General features: G+C 41.2%; 1 protein-coding gene across 6 annotated transcripts in view; it reads right to left on the reverse strand.

Moving 5' to 3' along the window:
• Positions 1-20284, reverse strand: part of Npas3 (neuronal PAS domain protein 3) — an 807361-nt gene that overhangs the window by 50881 nt on the left and 736196 nt on the right. For all 6 annotated transcript variants that reach the window (XM_034514128.2, XM_034514127.2, XM_034514126.2 and 3 more), the window contains one exon: positions 19022-19140. In XM_034514128.2, the coding sequence (XP_034370019.1) occupies positions 19022-19140 (119 nt within the window). The remainder of the gene's footprint in view (positions 1-19021; positions 19141-20284) is intronic.

Here is a 20284-nt window from a genome sequence, read left to right on the forward strand (position 1 = left end):
AAGAGCAAGCAAAGAGGAGCCCAAGGTCCTACCGATCTCTCCAAGACCACACAGTTTAACAACCTAAAAGCCACCCACCTTTTAAAAGTTCAGCTATTTACTCCAGCAACATTACCCTGAGGACTAAGCCTTTAATATACCAGCCCATGGGTCCCATTTTAGATTAAAACAATAGTGCCCAGGAATGGAAATCTCATTCTTGACTCATGGACATCTGATGGTGGAGAGAGGAAGATGAAAAAGACCAAGTTCGTAAAGAAAAAATAAATCATTTCTTTTCCCCAAGAATTATTCTCTTGTTTGTTGTTGTAGTTGCTGAAGCCAGAGCAAGGAGCCTGTAGATGTTGCTGGATATGTGTTTTCTTGCTCTGGAGGGTACGGGCCGCATGGTTTGATAAGAGCTGCAACTAAACGATCCTTATGCTTTGTATTCTCAGAGCCATGAGAGTATTGGCTACCCCTCCCTTTCTACTCGCCACCCTGCTTTTGGCTCCAGAAGGTTCATTACTTACAGTTACTGCAGGATCAATCTGGACTGGCCAAAATCAGTGACAGAATTTATAGCATAATAAACGCCCTGCCACACCAGTGTAGTCACACATGAAAGGCTTGGGGGTGCTCTTTCGAGCAATCTTTCTACATCATGGAGAATACTTAAAGAAATCAATTTCACAGAGGCATCCTAAGCATATTTTGAGAAGCATAAGCCCATCAGCATTGGAGCTGATTTTCCCTGAGGCAGATATTATTGCAGAAAAAAAACAATATTATTGATAAAAGAATCTTAGCATATTGGAATTTGGAAGAGAGATTCTACACATCTTCATTATTCCCATCAGTCTGGTCGAGCTCCGTTTTTTTTTTACAGCTTCTATTATATTCCACTTTCTCTGTAAAGTTTCATTTTTATAAAAATAAGTTGTAATACTTCTCAAAGAACACTGGCCAACTTTTCCATGTAAAAGCCTAACCCTACCCAGGTTGTCTCCTAAAAGCAGGCACAATCTGAAGTATACTCAAATGATAACACAGCATCAATGATATCTCTTTTTAAAACTCTGCAAGTGGGGCTGGAAAGAGAGCTCAGAGGGCGAGAGCAGCTGTTGCTCACATAGAGGACCTGGACTCAGTTCCCAGCACCCACAAGGTAGCTCACAGCCACTGTAACTCCAGTTCCAGGGGCGATCTGACACCATCTTCTGACATCTACAAGAACGAGGCATGCATGTGATGCACATGTTTTTGTGCAGGCAAAATACTCATATACATAAATAGTCCTAAGACAACAACAACAACCATTCTAAAAATTGAAAGATTACACCAGTGTCTGGTCTTGTGAGCAAACCCTCCTTTATGATAGTCTGATATACAGTAGAACTTGGCCATGAAAGGCTGAAAAGAAAATCAGAAAGACAGATGGTAGGCCGTCCTCCCCCAAACTCAATTTCATATTATGCATGTGATTGCTAATAGGCAAGCACTAAAAAACCATCCTCCTTGATGGAGAAGGGCTGATTAAATTGTCGATGTGAAGCCACACTGTGGCTGTGCCAGGGTTCCAATGCATCCGTGAGTCTGGTCTCATCAGTGTCGGCTTCTTACAACCGTATCAGAATTTATGAATGCGTATGTCTATAAACTGAGTGAAAAATAACCTACAGTGCTTGTTCATTTATTGTGTGTTAGCTCCATGTTGTTTTAGTACATACAAAGAAACCACACACCCCTAGCCCATTTGTGTCCAGTTCATTTTCCCAGCTTCTGCATATGGTGATGAGAAGGTGCCAAGAACTTCTAGGGAAGCAGTTTCCCCTGCAGCCCTAGAAGCCAACTTATGCTGAAATATCTACTAGTAAGGGACTTTCCATGGTTTGGTATTGTACTCATGAGGTTAGGTTAGCTTTGTGAGAAGAGTAGAAGCATTTATGAGCAATTGTAAACACTGGTCATCTTGAGAAGAAAAAGATGTCTGAAAGAGAAAAATAATAAATTATCAGTCAGATAAAAGCAACTCAGTTGCTATGTAAGATGGAGACAAAGCATACGGAGACACTGTAAAAATGGGAAGGAACAGATCTCTTTAAAGAAACTCTTGGGAGTTAATCATTGTTTCTTAGTGGCTGCCTCGGGTGGTAGTGCACTCTAACGCCCAGGAACTCAAGAAGCTGAGGCAGGAGGCCCATGGGTTCAATGCTAGCCTCAATGACGTTGTGAGACCATTCTGAAAAAATAAAGAAGCAATTATATATCCAATCCTAGGGAAAAAAATTTACTTTCCGAGAAGGAGAGAGAAAGGGTACAAATTTGCTTATAATGAAAATCTAATAGCTATGAATATGTTTGCTTTTAAACGAGCCAATAATCTTACGTATTTCCTATTTTATGCCACCAGTTGTTTCTGAGAAGAGCTGTTTATTTGCAGATAAGTTGTAACTGAGATGACAAGTATAGATTTTACAGGGACAAAGAAACCAGGTGTCAGAAGACACAGTTGCAAAACATTGCTCCTATCTTAGAAGCCCAAGACCTTACTACAACTGAAGACAGCTCCCAGAAGCCAGACCCCTAGTGTGTGTGTGGAACAAAGACTCTCTGACTAGGGTCTTGCTCTGATTTATTTTTATTTGTTTTTATATGAGTACACTATATCTGTCTTCAGACACACCAGAAGAGGGCATTGGATCCCAGTGTAGATGGTTGTGAACCATTATATGGTTGCTGGGAATTGAACTCAGGACCTCTGGAGGAGCAGTCAGTGCTCTTAACTGCTGAGCCATCTCTCCAGGCTCTAGCTCTGACTTCTTACTGTCATTTATTTTGTAACCTAAAATTTCAATGCGTAAGGATATTTTGATAGTTTGCGTTTGCTTTGACTCCAGGAATATCATATTGCTCCTTTGCAATATCTATTTATATGAGCAATTTGAGGTCCAGAAAATTTCCTGTATGTATAGGAAATTGGTAGGATGACAAAAAAAAAAAAAAAAAAAAAAAAAAAAAAAAAAAAAAAAAAAAGGAGCAATGATGTGAGAAATTTCTAAAAAGAATTTCCCAGTGGCTGACTTAAATCTACATACTTAGTCTCTTGTCCCATAGGCAAAGAACAACCTTCATGGCTTCCTTGTTACAGAATCATGTCCCCTTTTCTTATAATGAATCCAAGACATTTTGTTAACATGAGCTCTACCTAATTTCCATTCTTGTTATTCTGAACACTGCACATGGAACTGCATGAAACCAAGGCTCCCAGTCCTGCCCACAGCTGCTGAGCTCGATGAGTGTCTCTGCTCCCCACTCATCTCCCCTGAGATGGCTTTATGCCTCACTTGCCAGAGCACCACGGGTCTTTCTCTACAGTGAACTTGACTCACTCATTGCTCTGTCAGCCCTGTCCTTCCGTGTCATGTTCAAAATCTCTACCGGGTGACCCAGTCCATGAGGGGCCGGCTACAGTGCTGTTCTCTTTGTGATCTACTCTGTTGGGTTACTCACTTCATTCTGTTGCCCATCAACACACCTCTACTGTAGCACATAGCACAATTGCCTCATAAGCCTTTCCTTGTGCAATCTGCCTAAGTCTAGGCTCTGTTCTCTGGACCAAGGACTCGGTTTTATTCATCAGTTGTCTTCCCAACACTAGCACAGTATGTAATGCCCACAAGTACACATGACTGAGCAAAATCAATTGCTAAGTACTTTGAACGTCATGTGACATTGAAGGAGGAAAATGAAGTCCTTCTTGGTTATGCTGGGTTTCTGTTTTATTTTCTCTGACTCTTAGAAACAGATAAGGATTATTTTCAAAATGTTTTCGGTATGCGCATGTAAAGGTTTGTGGGAGCTACATTCTGGAATTAGTTGGAACAATTAAAATTACTGATTTCATACCACTCTGCAAAGAGCTGAAGCAGATAAGCTCTGGGGTCAGCATATGGCTTGTTCAGCTTTCTTTAAGGCATGGGGAGTAATAAAGCTTTCTATTTTATCTTCAGTGAAATGATGTGGCTGAAATATCACCTCATTTTTTATGCCAGGGATGATTTCTTCTCACCTCCATGATGTCAAAAGGGAATTACTCTTATTAGAATGACAGATTACTAATGATGCTGTATGAAAAGAGAAGGAATAGCTGAAATCACTGTAATCCAAACAGCCAACATACCCTGTCTTGACTGAGCTTCCGCTGCTTGATACTTTGAGCAGAGTCTCTGCAATGTCACAGCTGTGTGGAAATTATTCCAAGCAGGAAGTAAATCAAAAGCAGGTGCCCATGAATTTTCCCTAGCAGAGCACCATGCTTTAAAAGTTTTTAAGAACTGGATGGCATGATTAGGAGATGTGATCACTGAATGTAAAAAGGAGAGAAGTCTCTGGGTACTCCGCTGACTCAAGGCTTCCCTATCACTGAGATTCCTCAAAGGGTAGGACCACTCTGGACTTGGGGATGACTAGACACACAGTCTCTCCAGACTAGTCATCTGTTAGCTGTCCAAGGAATAGTGATAGTGTAGTTGGTGGGTCTGAATTTCACTCCCCTTCCACTTCTGAGCATGCTCTGTCTATCAAGGTCTACTTTGGGGTTTTGTTTTTAGCATGATGGGACTACAGTGGTCTTTGAATGCTCAATGACCTACAAGTGCCAGGCATCACTACTTCTTGTGTTCCTTAAAGCTTATATTTGACATATTTAACATATATTAAAATTCCCCATCATGTCTCGGTGCTAGGGATATGGCCACTATGGGGTCTTGGATAAACTGTGTCCTCTTTTAGATCCTTCTCTTGAATGAGATGAAATATAGATTTCACAGGGAAGTTGGTAGTTTATTAATAACACGAGTCAAGAATATCAGTGTCATGCCCGTGTGATGCCGCATGTTTTTTCTCCCATGGGAGGCAGAGGCAAGTGGATCTCTGTGAGTTCAAGGCCAGCCTAGTCTACATAGTTAGCTCCAGGAAAGCCAAGGAATGAGAGACCCTGGTTTTAAAGCCAAAGCCAAAACCAAAACCAAAACCAAAACCAAAACCAAACGACAACCCACCCCCCATCAACATTTTCTAGTTTCATGGTATATTTCTTTAAAAGCCTTAGATTTATATTGTTAATTCTACTTATCACTAAAAAGTGTTTTTTCATAACTCAATGCATTTCAAGTTCTTTCAAATGGAAACTTAAAATGATTTCAGACAGTGTTGGTATAGGTATCCATCAGCTACCCAATGTCTCAAAATCCAAGATGGAGGATATGATAGTGTGTGAATGTAGCTTGGTACAAAGATAAGGGTATGAATGTGTTATGATGAAGTAAGTGAAGACATTTGTCACTACTAGAATTAGCCAAGAGGATCCCTCTCAAACCAACATTTTATTTTTCCTCTCCATTTAGAATCAAGGGTGATTTCTCTGAGTCCGAGTCATTTCAGTCCATCCGTAATCTCCCCAAGGAGAAGGTTTACAAGTTCACAAAAAATTAGAAGCCCCCACGCCAGGCATGGTCACACATACCTTTAATCCCAGAAAGCAGGAGGCAGAAGCAGGCTTCTGAAGCAAGATTTCTTGAGTTAGAGGCCAGTCTGGTCTACAAAGCAAGTTCCTGGACAACCAGAGCTACCCAGAGAAACCAAGAGGAAAAAATGATGAAAAAAGAAGAAGAAAGAAGAAAGAAGAAGGAAGAAGACCTTTGCCCACCTTTTTGGTTACAGTTCTGGAATATTTTGGTTATTTAGCTACCTTTTGCTACAAAGTCATGCAACAAATTAGATTTCAACTTCCTGTCTTCAGACATTAGGGCTGCTCCTGTGGAGTCAGGTTCTCTTCCATGGTACCCAGAATGTCCCAAGAAAACCACACCTCTGATGTATAGAGGAGGCAGCAGTGTTAGGAGTCAGTGTCAACCACCACTGACTCATGGGCATCAAAGGCAAGTCCTACTGGTTAGTTTTTTTTTTTTTTTTTTTTTTTTAAACTAAAGAGCTGGGAAGCCAGAGTACTTAGGATGCCTGCCTTCCATTGCAAGAGGAGGCAACAAAGTGCTTGGGGAGGGAGGTGTAGGATTTTCTAAGTCACTATATTAGATGTGCTCCTGTTAAGCCACTCTGTTCATGACTTCTCCAAGGACTCGAGAGTTTGAAGGACGTTTAGTAAGGGGCTGTTGAGGAATGCTAATGTATTCAGAACTACCAAGTAACAAGTATCTCTTGATTATGCTTCTAGAGCTCTAGCCATAAGAACTGGGTACAAGTGGGGTTTAAGTTAAATACATGTTAATTTTTAACAACCAAATATGAAAGTATGAAAAATGTCTGCCATAGAGTGTGTTAGCTAGTAATGTACATTTAAAAGGCACAAGAAAGTGTCACCTTATACTTACCAGGGCACGGAAAGTTAAACACTTACTTGTTCATAGAAAACATATTCTGAACTCTAAGTCCCTTCTAAAGAACTGAAACTCTTAGCCAGAGGAGGGATACATGCTGCCCTTACTGCAAACCATGAACAGTATATATCAACACACTTATTTCTGAAACAGAAAAGTTTATTTAATTTCAACTGTGTGCTTTATACCATTCTAGGATTTTGTGTATAAACTACAGTTGAAAGAAAAAAAAACCTATGGAAATAACTATATACAACAGGTTGTGTTCAGTACTCTGGGAAGTCATGGTACAGAGTGGAAAGCAGGTGGAAGGTTGCAGGGCAGATGCTTTTTTTTATTGGGAATGGGACAAGAAACTGATGTTTTGATAAAAAAAAAAAAAAAAAAAAAAAAAAAAACCCACTGTGAAATACAGATGAGACTCATATCCAAGAACAGCATGTATTCCAGGGAGAATCTAAAGCTAATATAAACAGTACAAAGTTACCTGTAAAAGGAAGAGAGAGATGCTGCCATGAGTCAGATGACAATTTATATGAGCCCAAACTGATTCTTCATTGTGGCAACTTAGAGATCAAAATGTGCAAGTCTGCTTAGCACAAAATGGAGAAGCAGACTGGGTATGGTGGCTCATGCCTTTAATTCCAATACCCAAGAGGCAGAGGTAGTTGAATCTCTGTGAGTTCAAGGGCAGCCTGGTCTAAATAGTAAGTTCTAGGGTAGTTAGGGCTGTATAGTGCGTCCTTGTCTAAAAATACAACAAACACATACACATACATACAGGTACACATGCATGCAGACATGCATGTCAGTATGGCAGCCCATGAATATGATTCCTGAAGAGTATGAACAGGTCACAGTGATTATTCTTCTGGCTCAATAAGGATCTTACTATTTAAGAACTTTGTAATGAGGTTATGCTTTTAGAATGATGGTGGAGTTTGGCAGGGCATTTACAGAGATGGGAAAGCTGTGATTGGTATTGTGTTCCTCCAGGGAGGCAATATATAAGAAGATCTGGAGCTCAGGATTCTAGCTCTTTTCTTCTACCTGGAATGAGCAAACTGGATTTCCCTGGAGATGCAGCAGGGTTTAGGCCACAGTGGTAGTTGCCTGCCCTTGAGAGTTCAAATTATGATATGTCGAGGGTCTAATCAAACTTGGAACCTGGTACACTGCAGATCCTAGAAGTCCCATTTATTCCAGAGATCAACAACACCAAATTAGCCCTGCCTCTACTACATTTCCTACATTAAAGGGCTGTATTAGTCTTGCCATGACGCTAAATCAATTCCAAAGGAAACCATTTGGTATGTGCTTCTTTTGTTAAAGGGACAGATGACGTATTTCAGTCACATTTTGTCCCTTATAATCAAATCAATATTCAGGACACTAAAGCAAAGAGAAATTTCCCAGAAATAAATGCCTTTTCTATATTCTGGAGAAATCATTTATTATTCTGGAGCTCATACAACTTACAGGAGATGATCTGAAGAGGTACTGGTAAATTACTGTCCATCACTACAGGTATATATGCAGAGGTAAAGAAGTTAAGGTTCAGGCAATCTGGACCAACCTCTGTCAAACTCTCAGTGAGGTCCAGGCATGGGAAACATCAGCTATGGACATGGGCCATATACTCCTGGGGCCTGGGGTCATAGTAAGCACTTCACTTTCATGTTTTTTATTTTATTTTTAAATTATTTTACAGTAGCCCCACAAAGGAGGTTCTCTTACCATTTTTTCTTTATGAGACAGGAAATATCAGTTAGTCAAATAATCTACTTAAAGTCAAAGAGCTGGGAATTCAGAACACAGTCCACATCCTTGGTTACCTGATGTCTTAGTTCCACGCTTAATCACTGTTCATCAGGGCAGTTCTGAGGTACTAAGTGTCAGATGGAGTAATTTATCTTTCAAGCACTTAAAACTTGCAGTGTTTAAAAAAAAGTATTATTTCAGCATTGGAAGAAATTATTTTGGGGAGGCAGGGACTCTCAACATACTGACGTGTTGGCCTGGAAGAAATGATGAATTGTCTAAGTATTTACCTTTTAGTTTTCAAGTCCATTTAAAAACTAATTTTTATGAGCCCCTGTCAATTGATGGGGCAATTATATAAACACATCTGTGAGACTGAGAGTATAGTGATGAAACCATTATAAATTTTCAAGAGTATTAAAGACATCTTACATTGAAAAGGTCATTTTCTTTTCCTTAGGGATGTCATTTCTAGAGTGGCCATCACTTTTGATGTTTGTGCTACAAATGCTTAGAAACCACAGAAGATACAATGTCAGCCAGATGGGCTATAGTTACTTCCTCCACATTCATTATATAGAATGCAAAATGGAGGACCTATAGGTTAGTGGCACATTTGGGTTGCAGTTACTGACATTGTTAGCATTTAAACACATCACAGAATGGCTAGTGATCATATCTCTGGTTGGTAAAATAGTTCAGTGTTGGCAGAAATGTCACATCCCAAGCTGGAAGTACTGTCATGCCTTGGTATCTAGGCATCTAGGAGGAGGGTCTTAAAGCTCATACCCACGGTGACACACCTACTCCAACAAGGCCACACCTTTTTATTCTTTTTTTTGTTTTTTTTTTTAATTTATTTTTTATTGGATATTTTATTTACATTTCAGATGCCATCCCCTTTCCCCATTTCCCCTCCTTAGAAAAATCCCTATTCTATCTCCCCTTCTCCTTTTTGCTTCTATACATTTTTTTAAAATGTTAATCAAAGGCTTTATAAGTTTGGTGATGCTCAATAACAAGATGCCCATACAACCAGAAGTGTAACCCAATACCCAACCTAGATATGTCAACTGTCTTTGACTGGCGGAAACATACAAACATCTGCCTCCATGTTCTATTGTCTGTCTGTCTCTCTCTCTCTCTCTCTCTCTCTCTCTCTCTCTCTCTCTCTCTCTCATCACCTAGCTCCTCCTCTCCTTCTTCTCCTCCTCTCCTTACTTCTCCTCTTCTCCTTACTCCTCCTCTTCTTCTCCTTACTCCTCTCACCTTAGCTCCTCCTACATATCACCCTTCCTATTAAAATAAATTTTTTCTCTCAAAATACAATTAGAGTATAACTATAGCAATTTGTGTCAGTAAGGCGCAAGATAGACCCAATACCCAGTCCATCATTTTGTTGACTAAGCAGAACCTCTGTCATCTCTCCTAACTAGAAGACTTAGTTCTGAACCTGGCTTTTTTTTTTTTTGAAGGCCACACCTTCTAATTGTGCCACTCCCTGGACTGAGCATATACAAACCATCACAGGACAATTGTGCAAAGGTGAGCAGAGACTAAAATGATTTAAAAATCTTGATTTTATTGGTTTTCTGCTTTATTTGCATTTTTTCACCAGGGTAACCTCTGCCTATAAGTTTTACTCTGGAATTTTTTTCTTCTTCAATTTATTCTGGGTGTTGGGGTTGATTGAAAGGCAATAAATGCACAGTCTTAGAAAGTCTGAACTGATTGACAGAATTTTTGTCTCTCTGAAACTTCATCTATTGATTTGACAAGATAGCCACATTCTGCACAGCTTGGGTGCTGTGGGATGCTGCAGCTATCATTTCACGATAACATGGAACCGAAGCAAAAGCTTCAGCAGAAGCACTAACGTGTCCAGACTTCGGGGCATCTCTGAAACCCAGACTGAGAGGAACTTTTCGATGGTATCTGGTATTGTCTATCCTTGACAGGGAAAAAGAGCAACTTTCAACTGATGAATGCTCTCAGAAATCTCTAGTGCAAAACTGTAGCCACACTGCACCCTCTATCACCGCTAGGCATCCCTCCATGCCACGCTGCTCTCTGAATGTGGTTAACTTCAAACAGAGAAGCCAGTTTCCTATGGCAAAATGTTCTACATTCTTTACAGTTTCTGAGGAGTCATGGAATTGTGCCATGAGGTAGGGTACTAGCAAATACTCTAATAATTAGAAATGCAGCCTGTAAATGTTAAGGGGAAGGAGAGAGGGAGGAAGGGGGAAGGAAGGGAGGGAGGAAGGGAGGGAGAGGAAGAGAGAGAGAAGAGAAGAGAAGAGAAGAGAAGAGAAGAGAAGAGAAGAGAAGAGAAGATGAAGTTGGATCAGTAGGGAGGAGTTGGGGTGTTGGGAGGGATAAAATATGATCAAAATGTATTGCATAAAATTTAATAATTACAGAAAAAATGCTTTTCAAAGATCATTTAAAAGAAAGAAAATGCTGATCACCACAGACTGACAGGAAATGACCATGAGACAAATGTTAATCTGTGTCTGTCATTTTCTGAACTAGTATCCACAGAAATATTGTATACTTTGATTTGGGTAATACATTGAGAAAGATTCATAATTCCTTGAGATAAAATGAAGGAATGGGAGCCAGATTATGAAATTATTTGGGTTTATAGCTGTTCCAAGGGTCAGTCTAAATTAATGGTTCTCAACCCTTTAATTGATTTAATGCCGTCAATTCTGTGACTTTAATACATTTCTCATGTTGTGATGACCCCCAACCATAAAATTATTTTGTTGCTATTTCATAACTGTAATTTTGCTACTGTTATGAATCATAATATAAATATTTATGTTTTCTGATTGTCTTAGGTGACCTCTGTGAAAGGGTCATTTGACCCACAGTGGGTTGTGAGAAACACTGCTCTAAATGCTACTAATATCAGATTAGCGAACTGTAGGTTAATTTCTATTGTCAACTAGATCGGATATAGAGTTGCCTTGAGGTTGAGGTAGATCCCTGGGTGTATGTGAGGGTGTTTCCAGAGGTGACCAATGGGAAGCAACCCTTGCTTGAGGTGTAGGTGGCATCATCCCATAGGCTGGTGGTACAGATGCAATAAAAGGGGAAAGAAGAGAAAGTATGCATTCACATTCCTCTCTTCTGCTCCCTGCCCACAGTGGTGTGAGCCTAGCTTCTCTGCCATGGCTTCCCTGCCTGTGCTTGGATCTATGTCAACTTGACACAAGAGGAGGGGACCTCAATCAAGAAAATGCCCCCATAAGATAAGGCTCTAGGAAAGCTTGTAGGCCATTTTCTTAATTAGTGGTTGATGTGGGAGGGCCCACCCCATTGTGGGTGGTGCCATCCCTGGGTTGGTGGTTCTAGGGTCTATAAGAAAGCAGGCTGAGCAAGCCATGAGGAGCCAGTAAGCCAGTAAGAAGACTCCTCTACAGCTTCTACATCAGCTCCTGCCTCCTGGTTCCTGTCACTAGAGTTCCTGTCCTGACTTCCTTCAGAGATAACTACAATGTAGAAGTGTAAGCCAAAGAAACCCTTTGATCATGGTGTTTCATCACAGCTAAGTGGACTGGAGCAGCTGAAGGCATGAACCAAAGGAATCCTTGTATGTAAATTGTCTATGTAGTTTGGCCAAAGCAAAAGAAAAATCACTAATTCATGCTATCCGATGGTATGAAAAGGCACACATTCCTGTAGACAGTCCTCATTCACATTTCAAAAGAAGGGAAATTTAATTCAGAAAATTTAATTCAAGCAATTTAATTCAGAAAATATTTACTGAATAACAACTTCAGGCAACCTACAGTGCTTGGGAAGAAAGGAGAACACACCCAACATTTGCACGGACAGACGGACAGACAGACAGACGGAGTCTTAGAAAGGAGAAGGTGTTTAGATTCAGGAAATCTAGATACTTCTTCAAGCCTTGCCTTTTATCAAGTCATATTTCTACACCCCAGTTTTACTTACTTACTTTCAAAACTGGGAAATCAGAGGTAATTGCCTAAAAGGCATATTATGATATTCACTGAAATTATAGGAAAATGTTTCATAAAATGCCATGAAGATGCTTAGTTGAGCTTGAGTGATTTGATCTGTAGTAAAAACACCGAATTATGTACTACTTCACTTTACCGATAAGAAAACAGGCACAAAGACTGCATGATGGCACGGCAGCTCAGAGATGGAGGGCTTGTTTTTGTTTGTTTGTTTTCTTGTTTTTTTTTCACATGCAGTTGGGGGGGATGGTAAGAGCAGTCAGGTGTCATAGTGGTCAAGAGTTTCCCAGGTAGCCAAAAAGCATTTTGGGAAAAGTAAACAACACGGTCAAAACCATAGCACCATGACTGTACACATGCATTTCAGGGAAGAGAAGGGTCTGGGCTAGCTAGAACATCCGTGGAAAGATTCTCAGGAAGTATGGCTTGGCAGAGAGAGAACATGGGGTCATCTTCATAAGCATCCTGGTACTGTGAGCAGCTGATGATACAGCAGCAGAGAAGTCAGTGGGCTTGGAGTCTACGGGAAGATATCCAAACAGAACCCAGGAGAAGCAGGGAGGAATAAGGTCTCCTAGGAGCTAATTTGGAAATGTCTCACGGCAGATCCGGAAAAGTGGTGTTCAAGTTGGGGAGTGAAAACTGGCACAGGGAGACCTGGTTCAGCAGTGAAATAACAGGAATGGGGATCAAGTGGGGTGGGGGGAGGCTTCTCAGTGTTATGGACTTTCCTGAAGAATTAACCCAAGGACCAAACTTCCAAATGACTGGCGGGGTAAGATCTATACCAGTATTGCTATTGCATGCTTCCTGAAGCTCATCAACGCCCCAGTCAGACTCATACAGAAAGCACCTTCAGCCTTTGAAATTAACTAGCTGTGATTTTGATGCTGAGCTCAGTAGCAGGTGCCATTGAATTGAAAATAATTCTCTTTGTATTTATTTACTCAGGTCATCAGGCTTGTTTGCAAGCTACCTTACCCACTGGACTCCTTGCTAGCCCTTAGTTTAAATGGAATATTTTTTTCTTCTCTCCTCCACCCTGCTCTCTGTCTCTGTCTCTTTCTCTATCTTAATGGCTTTCTGAGGCAGGGTTTCTCTATATCCCTGGCTGTCCTAGAACTCTCTGTAGACCATACTGATCTCAAACTCAGAGGTCCACCTGCCTCTGCCTTCCGATTGCTGAGATTAAAGATGTGCAAACCATCACCCGGCAAGTATGATATTTCTAAACAATATTTTTGCAAAAATCATTTTAGAAGATGATTTTTATCTACAAGAGGGATATCAGAATGGAAAACACGGTTTTCTGCTTCTGTGGTCTAAGAGCTGCTGCTTTCGGTACAGGGCTTCAGGGTGTTCCAATACTACATATGTAAATGGGATGGAGAGGTGAAGAGGAAGTAAAGGTGGGCGTGGACTGAAAATATCTTCTGGAAGATATAATAACCTGTTCCTTTAATGTGTTCTGAAGATGGCTTCATATTAAATGGGACTTTGTAATGAGATGAATGGATAAGCCCCAAGAGTTCAAGAACCTGTAGATGCAAAGTGAATTTACCATGGGAGGCTCCATAGGTATCAGCAAATCTTTAAAGAGTTCTATGAAGTCCAAAGGAAATAAAACCACTGTGAAAATTATATGCTCTTACTTATGCCATGGGACAGCTATGACTAGCAACTCTCAGAACAAGAGATAGTTGTACTTTAAAGACAGTGAGTGTGTGTTTAGAGAAGGCAAGGCTTTAGCTAAATTTTATACCCCAATTTACTGCATTTGCCACTATACATTTATGACTAGAAGTCGGCAAAATGGAAGTTATCAGCAATCTCAATAAACCAGTGGTTCTCAACCTGAGGGTCATGACCCCTTTCGGGGTTAGACTGACTGACTCTTTCACAGGAGTTGCTTATCAGATATCCTGCATATCATAGGCTTACATTATGCTTCATAACAGTAAGATTATAGTTACGAAGTAGCAACAAAAATAATCTTACGGTTGGGGTTTCTACAACATGAGGAGCTGTGCTAAAGGGTCTCAGCATCAGGAAGAGAATCACTGCAATAAGCCAGGGAATTACTAGTTGCTCTCTCGTTCTGATTCTTTATATCTTAAGGAGCCAGTAAGCTCTTTCAGGCATTTAGTTCAACACTTTGGTACCAAATCATCCCAGATGAGGGTTATTGGGGTTTAAAATTTTCCATGAATTCCTCCTGTTACCCCTTCACGATCTTTGAGTACATGCCTGCCATACAGGAACCGCAGTCACCTGCAGATTTCACCCTTGTGAAGAAGTGAAGGACGCTCTTAGTACTACGTACCAAAGGATAGGGGCTCTCTCTCTGTCTGTTTCCAGAGTATAGGCTGCTCTGTTATGCTATTAGAGACAGGACATTAAAATGTGTGGGGATAAATATTCCGGAGATGACAGAGGTGCTGGTGGGCATGCAGGAGTAGATTAGAAAGCTGTAAGTTCCACACCGACGGAAGCTATCCTCCAAAGACAGGAGCTAAGGAGGCGACCCAATTAGTGTTCCTTTCCATAATTTCCCTGATTACATATCTCCTTTTGCCCCATGTGCTCTACCTAGTAAGTTCCCCCAGACATAGACCTAATCAAGAAGGCAGAATATTGATGCAAGGCAATTTAAATGAAAGCTGTGTTATGCTAAGATATGTGGCCAACAATGAGACCTAAACAACAGGGAGGCCCCTAAGGCATAAAAAGTGGCTTGACCAGATAACATGCTACTGTGGATTTCAAGGCAGCCTAGGACAGAGAGAACAAAACTTCATTAGAGCAATTCCCCGAGGTCTAGGGTGTGGCAGGTGAACCACACTTCATTCCTGACTTGGGGGACTGAATGGGCCCTTCTTGGTTAGAATTCTTGGTTATGAGATCCAGGTTGGGTAGCCTTTATCTGAAATGCTTGGGACCAAAAGTGTTTGGGATTTTAAAATATTTGCATACATGACAAGAATTTTGGGGATGGGACTGGAAAAGTTTAAACCCAGAATCTCATTTATGTTTCATATATACCTTGTGCACAATGCCTGGAGGTAGTTTTAGGAGTTATTTTTAGTACCATCTGTGCTTTGACTATGACCTGGCAGATGGAGTCAGGGTGGAATTTTTCACTGTGGCATTGCGCTGCTGCTCAGATCCATCAAACTTTGGGGTTCCAGGTTAGGGGCACATCCCCTGTATGTGATCAGGATGCAGGTCCTGGAAAGGAGGATGGGTCTCTTAGACTCCCCATACCCTGGTGCGTTAGAGCAGGGGGACATTGTGAGCTACACCAGGAAGGTCTCGGGCAGGATGCTTTCCTTTTAAAAATATAAAATATAAAAATTATAAAGGACCATTCCTCAGCAGCTGTTTAAGAGCTGCACAAAGCAAAGGGCGGAAGTCCAGCTGTGAAAGCCTCAGTGTCACCGCCCGCAAACTGGGCATATGGTATGCAGAACGCACAGAGGAGACTTGAAAATAATGCTCCTTTGTGGACCAGTAAGTATAGTTACTGATAAGTACACAGTTCCTTGTACTCAGCTGGCCTTCGGTAACTGCTCCTGTTGTTACTGTAAATATTACGATGGCAACTGCAAGAGATGAAGTCTTGAAGAAAGTTAGAAGGTTCCATAGTCCAAGGTCACAGAAAAAAAAATGAAGAAATACAGTGACCTAGAGGGTCCTGTGTGGACCTTTACGGGAAAATCAACATGTACACAATGATAATAAATTAGAAGGAATATTGGAAGTCCAGAGAAATCATCATTGCAGTTCCTTTTTATTGCATTTATTGTGTGGTGGTGGGTGATTACCAGTTTTATTGGAATGTTTTATAAGCTGCTAGATTTACTTACTGAGAATGAACAGATAAACAGGGATATTGTTCAGCTGTGTCTTGTCACAGGCTCTCACTGGGCCTTCCCCTAACTTTCAGACAAGGTTAATTAATGAGGAATTTTTTTTTTTTTTTTTTTTTTAAAGAAAGGGTAAGGCTGGGCCTGCTGGATGATTCATCTTTGAGGGGGGTAGATAAAATGGTTGTGGGTAGCAGATCTGAGGAGGGGCACATGATACTCGCTAGAGATGTCCAGAGTTTCTTGAGACAGACTTCCTGACAGGCATGTACGGTGAGATAGGCACTCTGACATTTCATGAGGTGACAGGTTCTAGAACTGTTCCTAAATGCTTAACAACTCTTTCTTGTTCAAGGTGGTCCTTTTGGAATTTTGTCTCCTTTTTTATAGTAAGGGGCCTTTAATCCCAGGTTCATATTGTTTTGGACACCACCCCCTCCCCAGTAGTACACATGAGGTCCCTTCTCAGTCATGACTCATAGGCGACATGTCACCGATTTGGGGGAGCCTTCTGTGACCTATCCTATCTAAAGTGGCGTCTGGCACTCACATTTCCTCACTTCACTGTGTAGTGTAGCCTGGTGAGTGGAGTCAGTACTCCAAAGTCCAAGATCATTCTTCAGCAAGTGACCTTGGGCAGGCTAATTAATTTTCCACCGTTGTTTCTTTATATCTATTAAATGGGGACCGTCCAAACACTGTCTTCTAGGACAGTCGTGAGAGCTAAGCATGCCCAGCCAATCTCAGGGCTCCAAGATGCTGGCTGCTGTTCCTTTAGCTTTCCGTTACTCTCTAAATCACTGCTTTATTACTCTATATAGTCCTCTCCCCACTCTGAGAGCAAAGACTTCATGTTGTTTGATGCTGGGATTATAGACTCTAAAACAAGTCCCACACTGGGAGCTCAAAAGTCTCTGCTGAACGGACAGTGTTCACCAAGTCTAACTTCAGATCTGGCAGCAAATGTAGCTTTACTGAGACACCCAAATGGCTAATCACAACCTAAGGAGATTCTTGGTCTGTTGCCTAGACAAACTCTCTGTTCTTATTATTGTTATAGCCATACCCATACATATCACTCTTTGCAGATCAAATATCCAAAGAGCTTTGTAAACTGTAGTCTGTAGTATGACATTGTTTTGTTTTTTACAAAAGCTTAAATTACCCAATGATATTGAATTGTACTATTGCTTTCCACTTGTGATATGCCCACTACCAACCAGCAGAAATGAGAAAGGATGCTGGCCAGCAGGAAAGGGAGAGTTAAAAAGGAAACCCCAGGACTCCCAAATCTGGAATGCAAAGACTTGACCCTTTCTAGCACTTAAACAATATCTCACATCTCTAGTCTACTAGAAAATCCAAATGTGCTAATACACACGGTTAACAAGAGTAAATGCACACTGTTTACCAAGACACGGAAGCACCAGCAACCCGGAAGAATAGGCCTGTCTTCCTCCCCGACAATGCACTGACGTATAATAACTGTCTATGGGGGAGGCTACTATAGGAACTGACCGGTTGCTCCCTCTTTGCCTTACACCCTGCTAAAGGTCAAGGTTGCTCCTCCTGTGCCTTTCAGACTGTAGGACAGCTCAGCTAAAGGTCGTCCTGGGAAGGATTTTCCACCTCCTTTCTTTTTCTTAAAACTTTTTTTTTTTTCCCTTAAAGAATTAATGTCAATGAAAGTGCACGCCTCTGACTTTATACAGCTGCTGGTGTTTTGATGATTTACATAAAGGTTTTAAACCCTGTCAGTAATGGTTGTTAGCACCACCAACGATGCTGGCATCACCCTAAAGAACACGGATAAGCTTTAAGGTCTCAGCCTGGAGCAGGTTGGGCTGGCACACTGATGGTACATTTTGTTTGTGTTTGCCTTCCGATGTACAATAGATGCTGTTTAAGAGACTGGTCAGTGCGTTGTAAAATTGTATGATTCAGGTTTCCAAAGGCATTTCATAAATTTTCTAGCTCTTAATTTATGTTGCTATAGTAACTAGAATGTTGGAATTTCTTAAGATATCCTCAGCCTTAAAATGCTGCTGCTGTGTAGATTATGACTCCAAACTTGTCTCCGCGCACGAGGAATGTATGTATACCTTGTAGTTTTGAGTATTCTGTGGATGCTTACGTATGACTAAGGTCCAAGAATTATACTTTTAAAATGAAGGATTCTAAGATTCAACCTGATTTGTGTGTGTGTATGTGTGTGTGAGTGTGTATGTATGTGTGTGTATTTATGTGTGTTTGTGTGTATGAGTGTGTGTGTGTGTGTATGTGTGTGTGTGTGTGTATGAGTGTGTGTGTGTGGTGACCATAGTTTGCTATATAGCATCTTTTTCAATTGCTTGCCCTCTTATTTTTTGAGATAGTCTCTCACTGAACCTGGAGCTTGATAAGCCTACTGACTGTGCTAGCTGGGGCTGGCCAGCAAGCCCTGGGGATCCTCATGTCTCTTCCTTCTCAGTGTCACTCAACCTGGCTTTCCATGTGGGTGCTGGGAACCCACACTTAGAGTCCCCATGCTCACACAGCAAACACTTTTCCTTCTCCCTGCCCCACCCCAAACTTGGTTTTATCTTATCAGCATGAACAAATCTAGGTGGGAATGATATTGACTGGGAGAGTCACTTCAGAGAAAGGGGATATTTTAAGAGGAACACGAGAAAAGGGGGATTCTCATAGCAGCCATTCTAGAACCATTACCTGCGGGACTGAAAGGAATTTGACTCTCCTTCTCCACCAGTGTCAATTCCTAGCAGGTGCTGAAGCACTTGGCATATTAATAACGAGTGACTTGAAGAAAAGAAGTGAGCTTGGGCATTTGATGCACCGGCTATGTCTGACATGAAAAGGAAGGGATACAAAGATGTCTCTGTTGAGGCAGAAAAACGGCCAGGGAGCCTACGCTGTGCAACACTTTAGGTCCCATGTGATAATTATATGGACCCAAAGTGGTTGAGAAACTCAGTGTAAATTGCCTGGGATTGGCTGTGTTCCCTTCCCGAACCCTCATTACCTTATATCCTGACGACTTGATGTGTACTCCGCGTTTGGTCAGAGTAGACTTCATTCGGATGAAAAAGGACCGTTCAAGAGTGTTGTCAGTGGTCAGCAGACTGGGGCTGGTTGTCTCCACTGAGGAAGAGAAAAACACATACATGTGTGATTTCAATTTCAGCACAGTGCCCCAGAGCTGCTGCTCAGGTGCAACCCTTGAGTTCACTAAAAATAAATGACTGATGGGTGCTGAGAGTGTTGTAATCATTTTACCTCATTGAGAAAATGTTTACTTTGCAGAAAAAAAAAAAAAAAAAAAAAAAAAACAAGAAAAATTAAGGCATCTGAAGAAACCCCTTTCCAGTTTCTAGCAAGAGCTTTTCAGGTCTTTTCATTTGCTGCAGCTCCCTGAGTGGAGTCTTATAGGAAGGAATCACAGCTTCCTACGAGCATTGGCTGGCATGTTCAGAAGCAGTGCTTTGAAAGGGAAGGGTCCAAGTGTTGATGGGATGGACAGGGTACAGGCAGGGATGCTGTGGCACCAGGGTCGAGGCCCTGCTTGTCACTCTCCCCACAGCCTTCTCAGTTGATTCTTTTCATTGTGAATAGGAAGCATGCAGTCTTTTCAACTGAGTGCAGATGGAGGCAAGAGAATGGGATGTACAGGCAAAGAGAAAGAAAAAAACTATGCAAATATATCAACGTCTCATCGCAATGGCTTGTTGCTGGCATTGTCAGCCAAACAGCAGAGTTGGTTTTTCTACTTCTGATTTTATTTTTTAGGTATTTATTTATTTTTAATTACGTGTGTCTATGTCGTCTATGTCTGTGTTGGGGCTATGTGCACTAGTGCAGGTACCCACAGAGGCCAGAAGAGGGTGTTGGATCTCCTGGGGCTGGAGTTACAGGCAGTTGGTTATGAGTTGCCAGCTGTGGGCGCTGGGAAGTGAACCTGGGTCTTCAGCAAGAGCAATACGTATTCTTAACTGCAGAGCTATCTTTCTAGTTCCTCTACTTCTCCACGTTTAATACAGGACATTTTCTATCTTACACAGCGTAGTCACCTTTTCCCAGGAAATGCTTCTAGACTGAGTAGAATGTATTTACCTGTGTAACTCAAGTGGCGGGTGGCCATAGGCTGATCTTTATCCAAGCAATGGCCAGAGGGCTATAGAAGTCAATTTCCTTTTAAGGAGAGTTTTGAAGAAAATTTATAGATTGAAGTATTTTTCTGTAAATAAATTAAATTTTGGGATTTGATACTAATAAATATTCTAATTTT

The sequence above is a fragment of the Arvicanthis niloticus genome, chromosome 11, assembly GCF_011762505.2.
Source record: "Arvicanthis niloticus isolate mArvNil1 chromosome 11, mArvNil1.pat.X, whole genome shotgun sequence".
NCBI lineage: Eukaryota > Metazoa > Chordata > Mammalia > Rodentia > Muridae > Arvicanthis > Arvicanthis niloticus.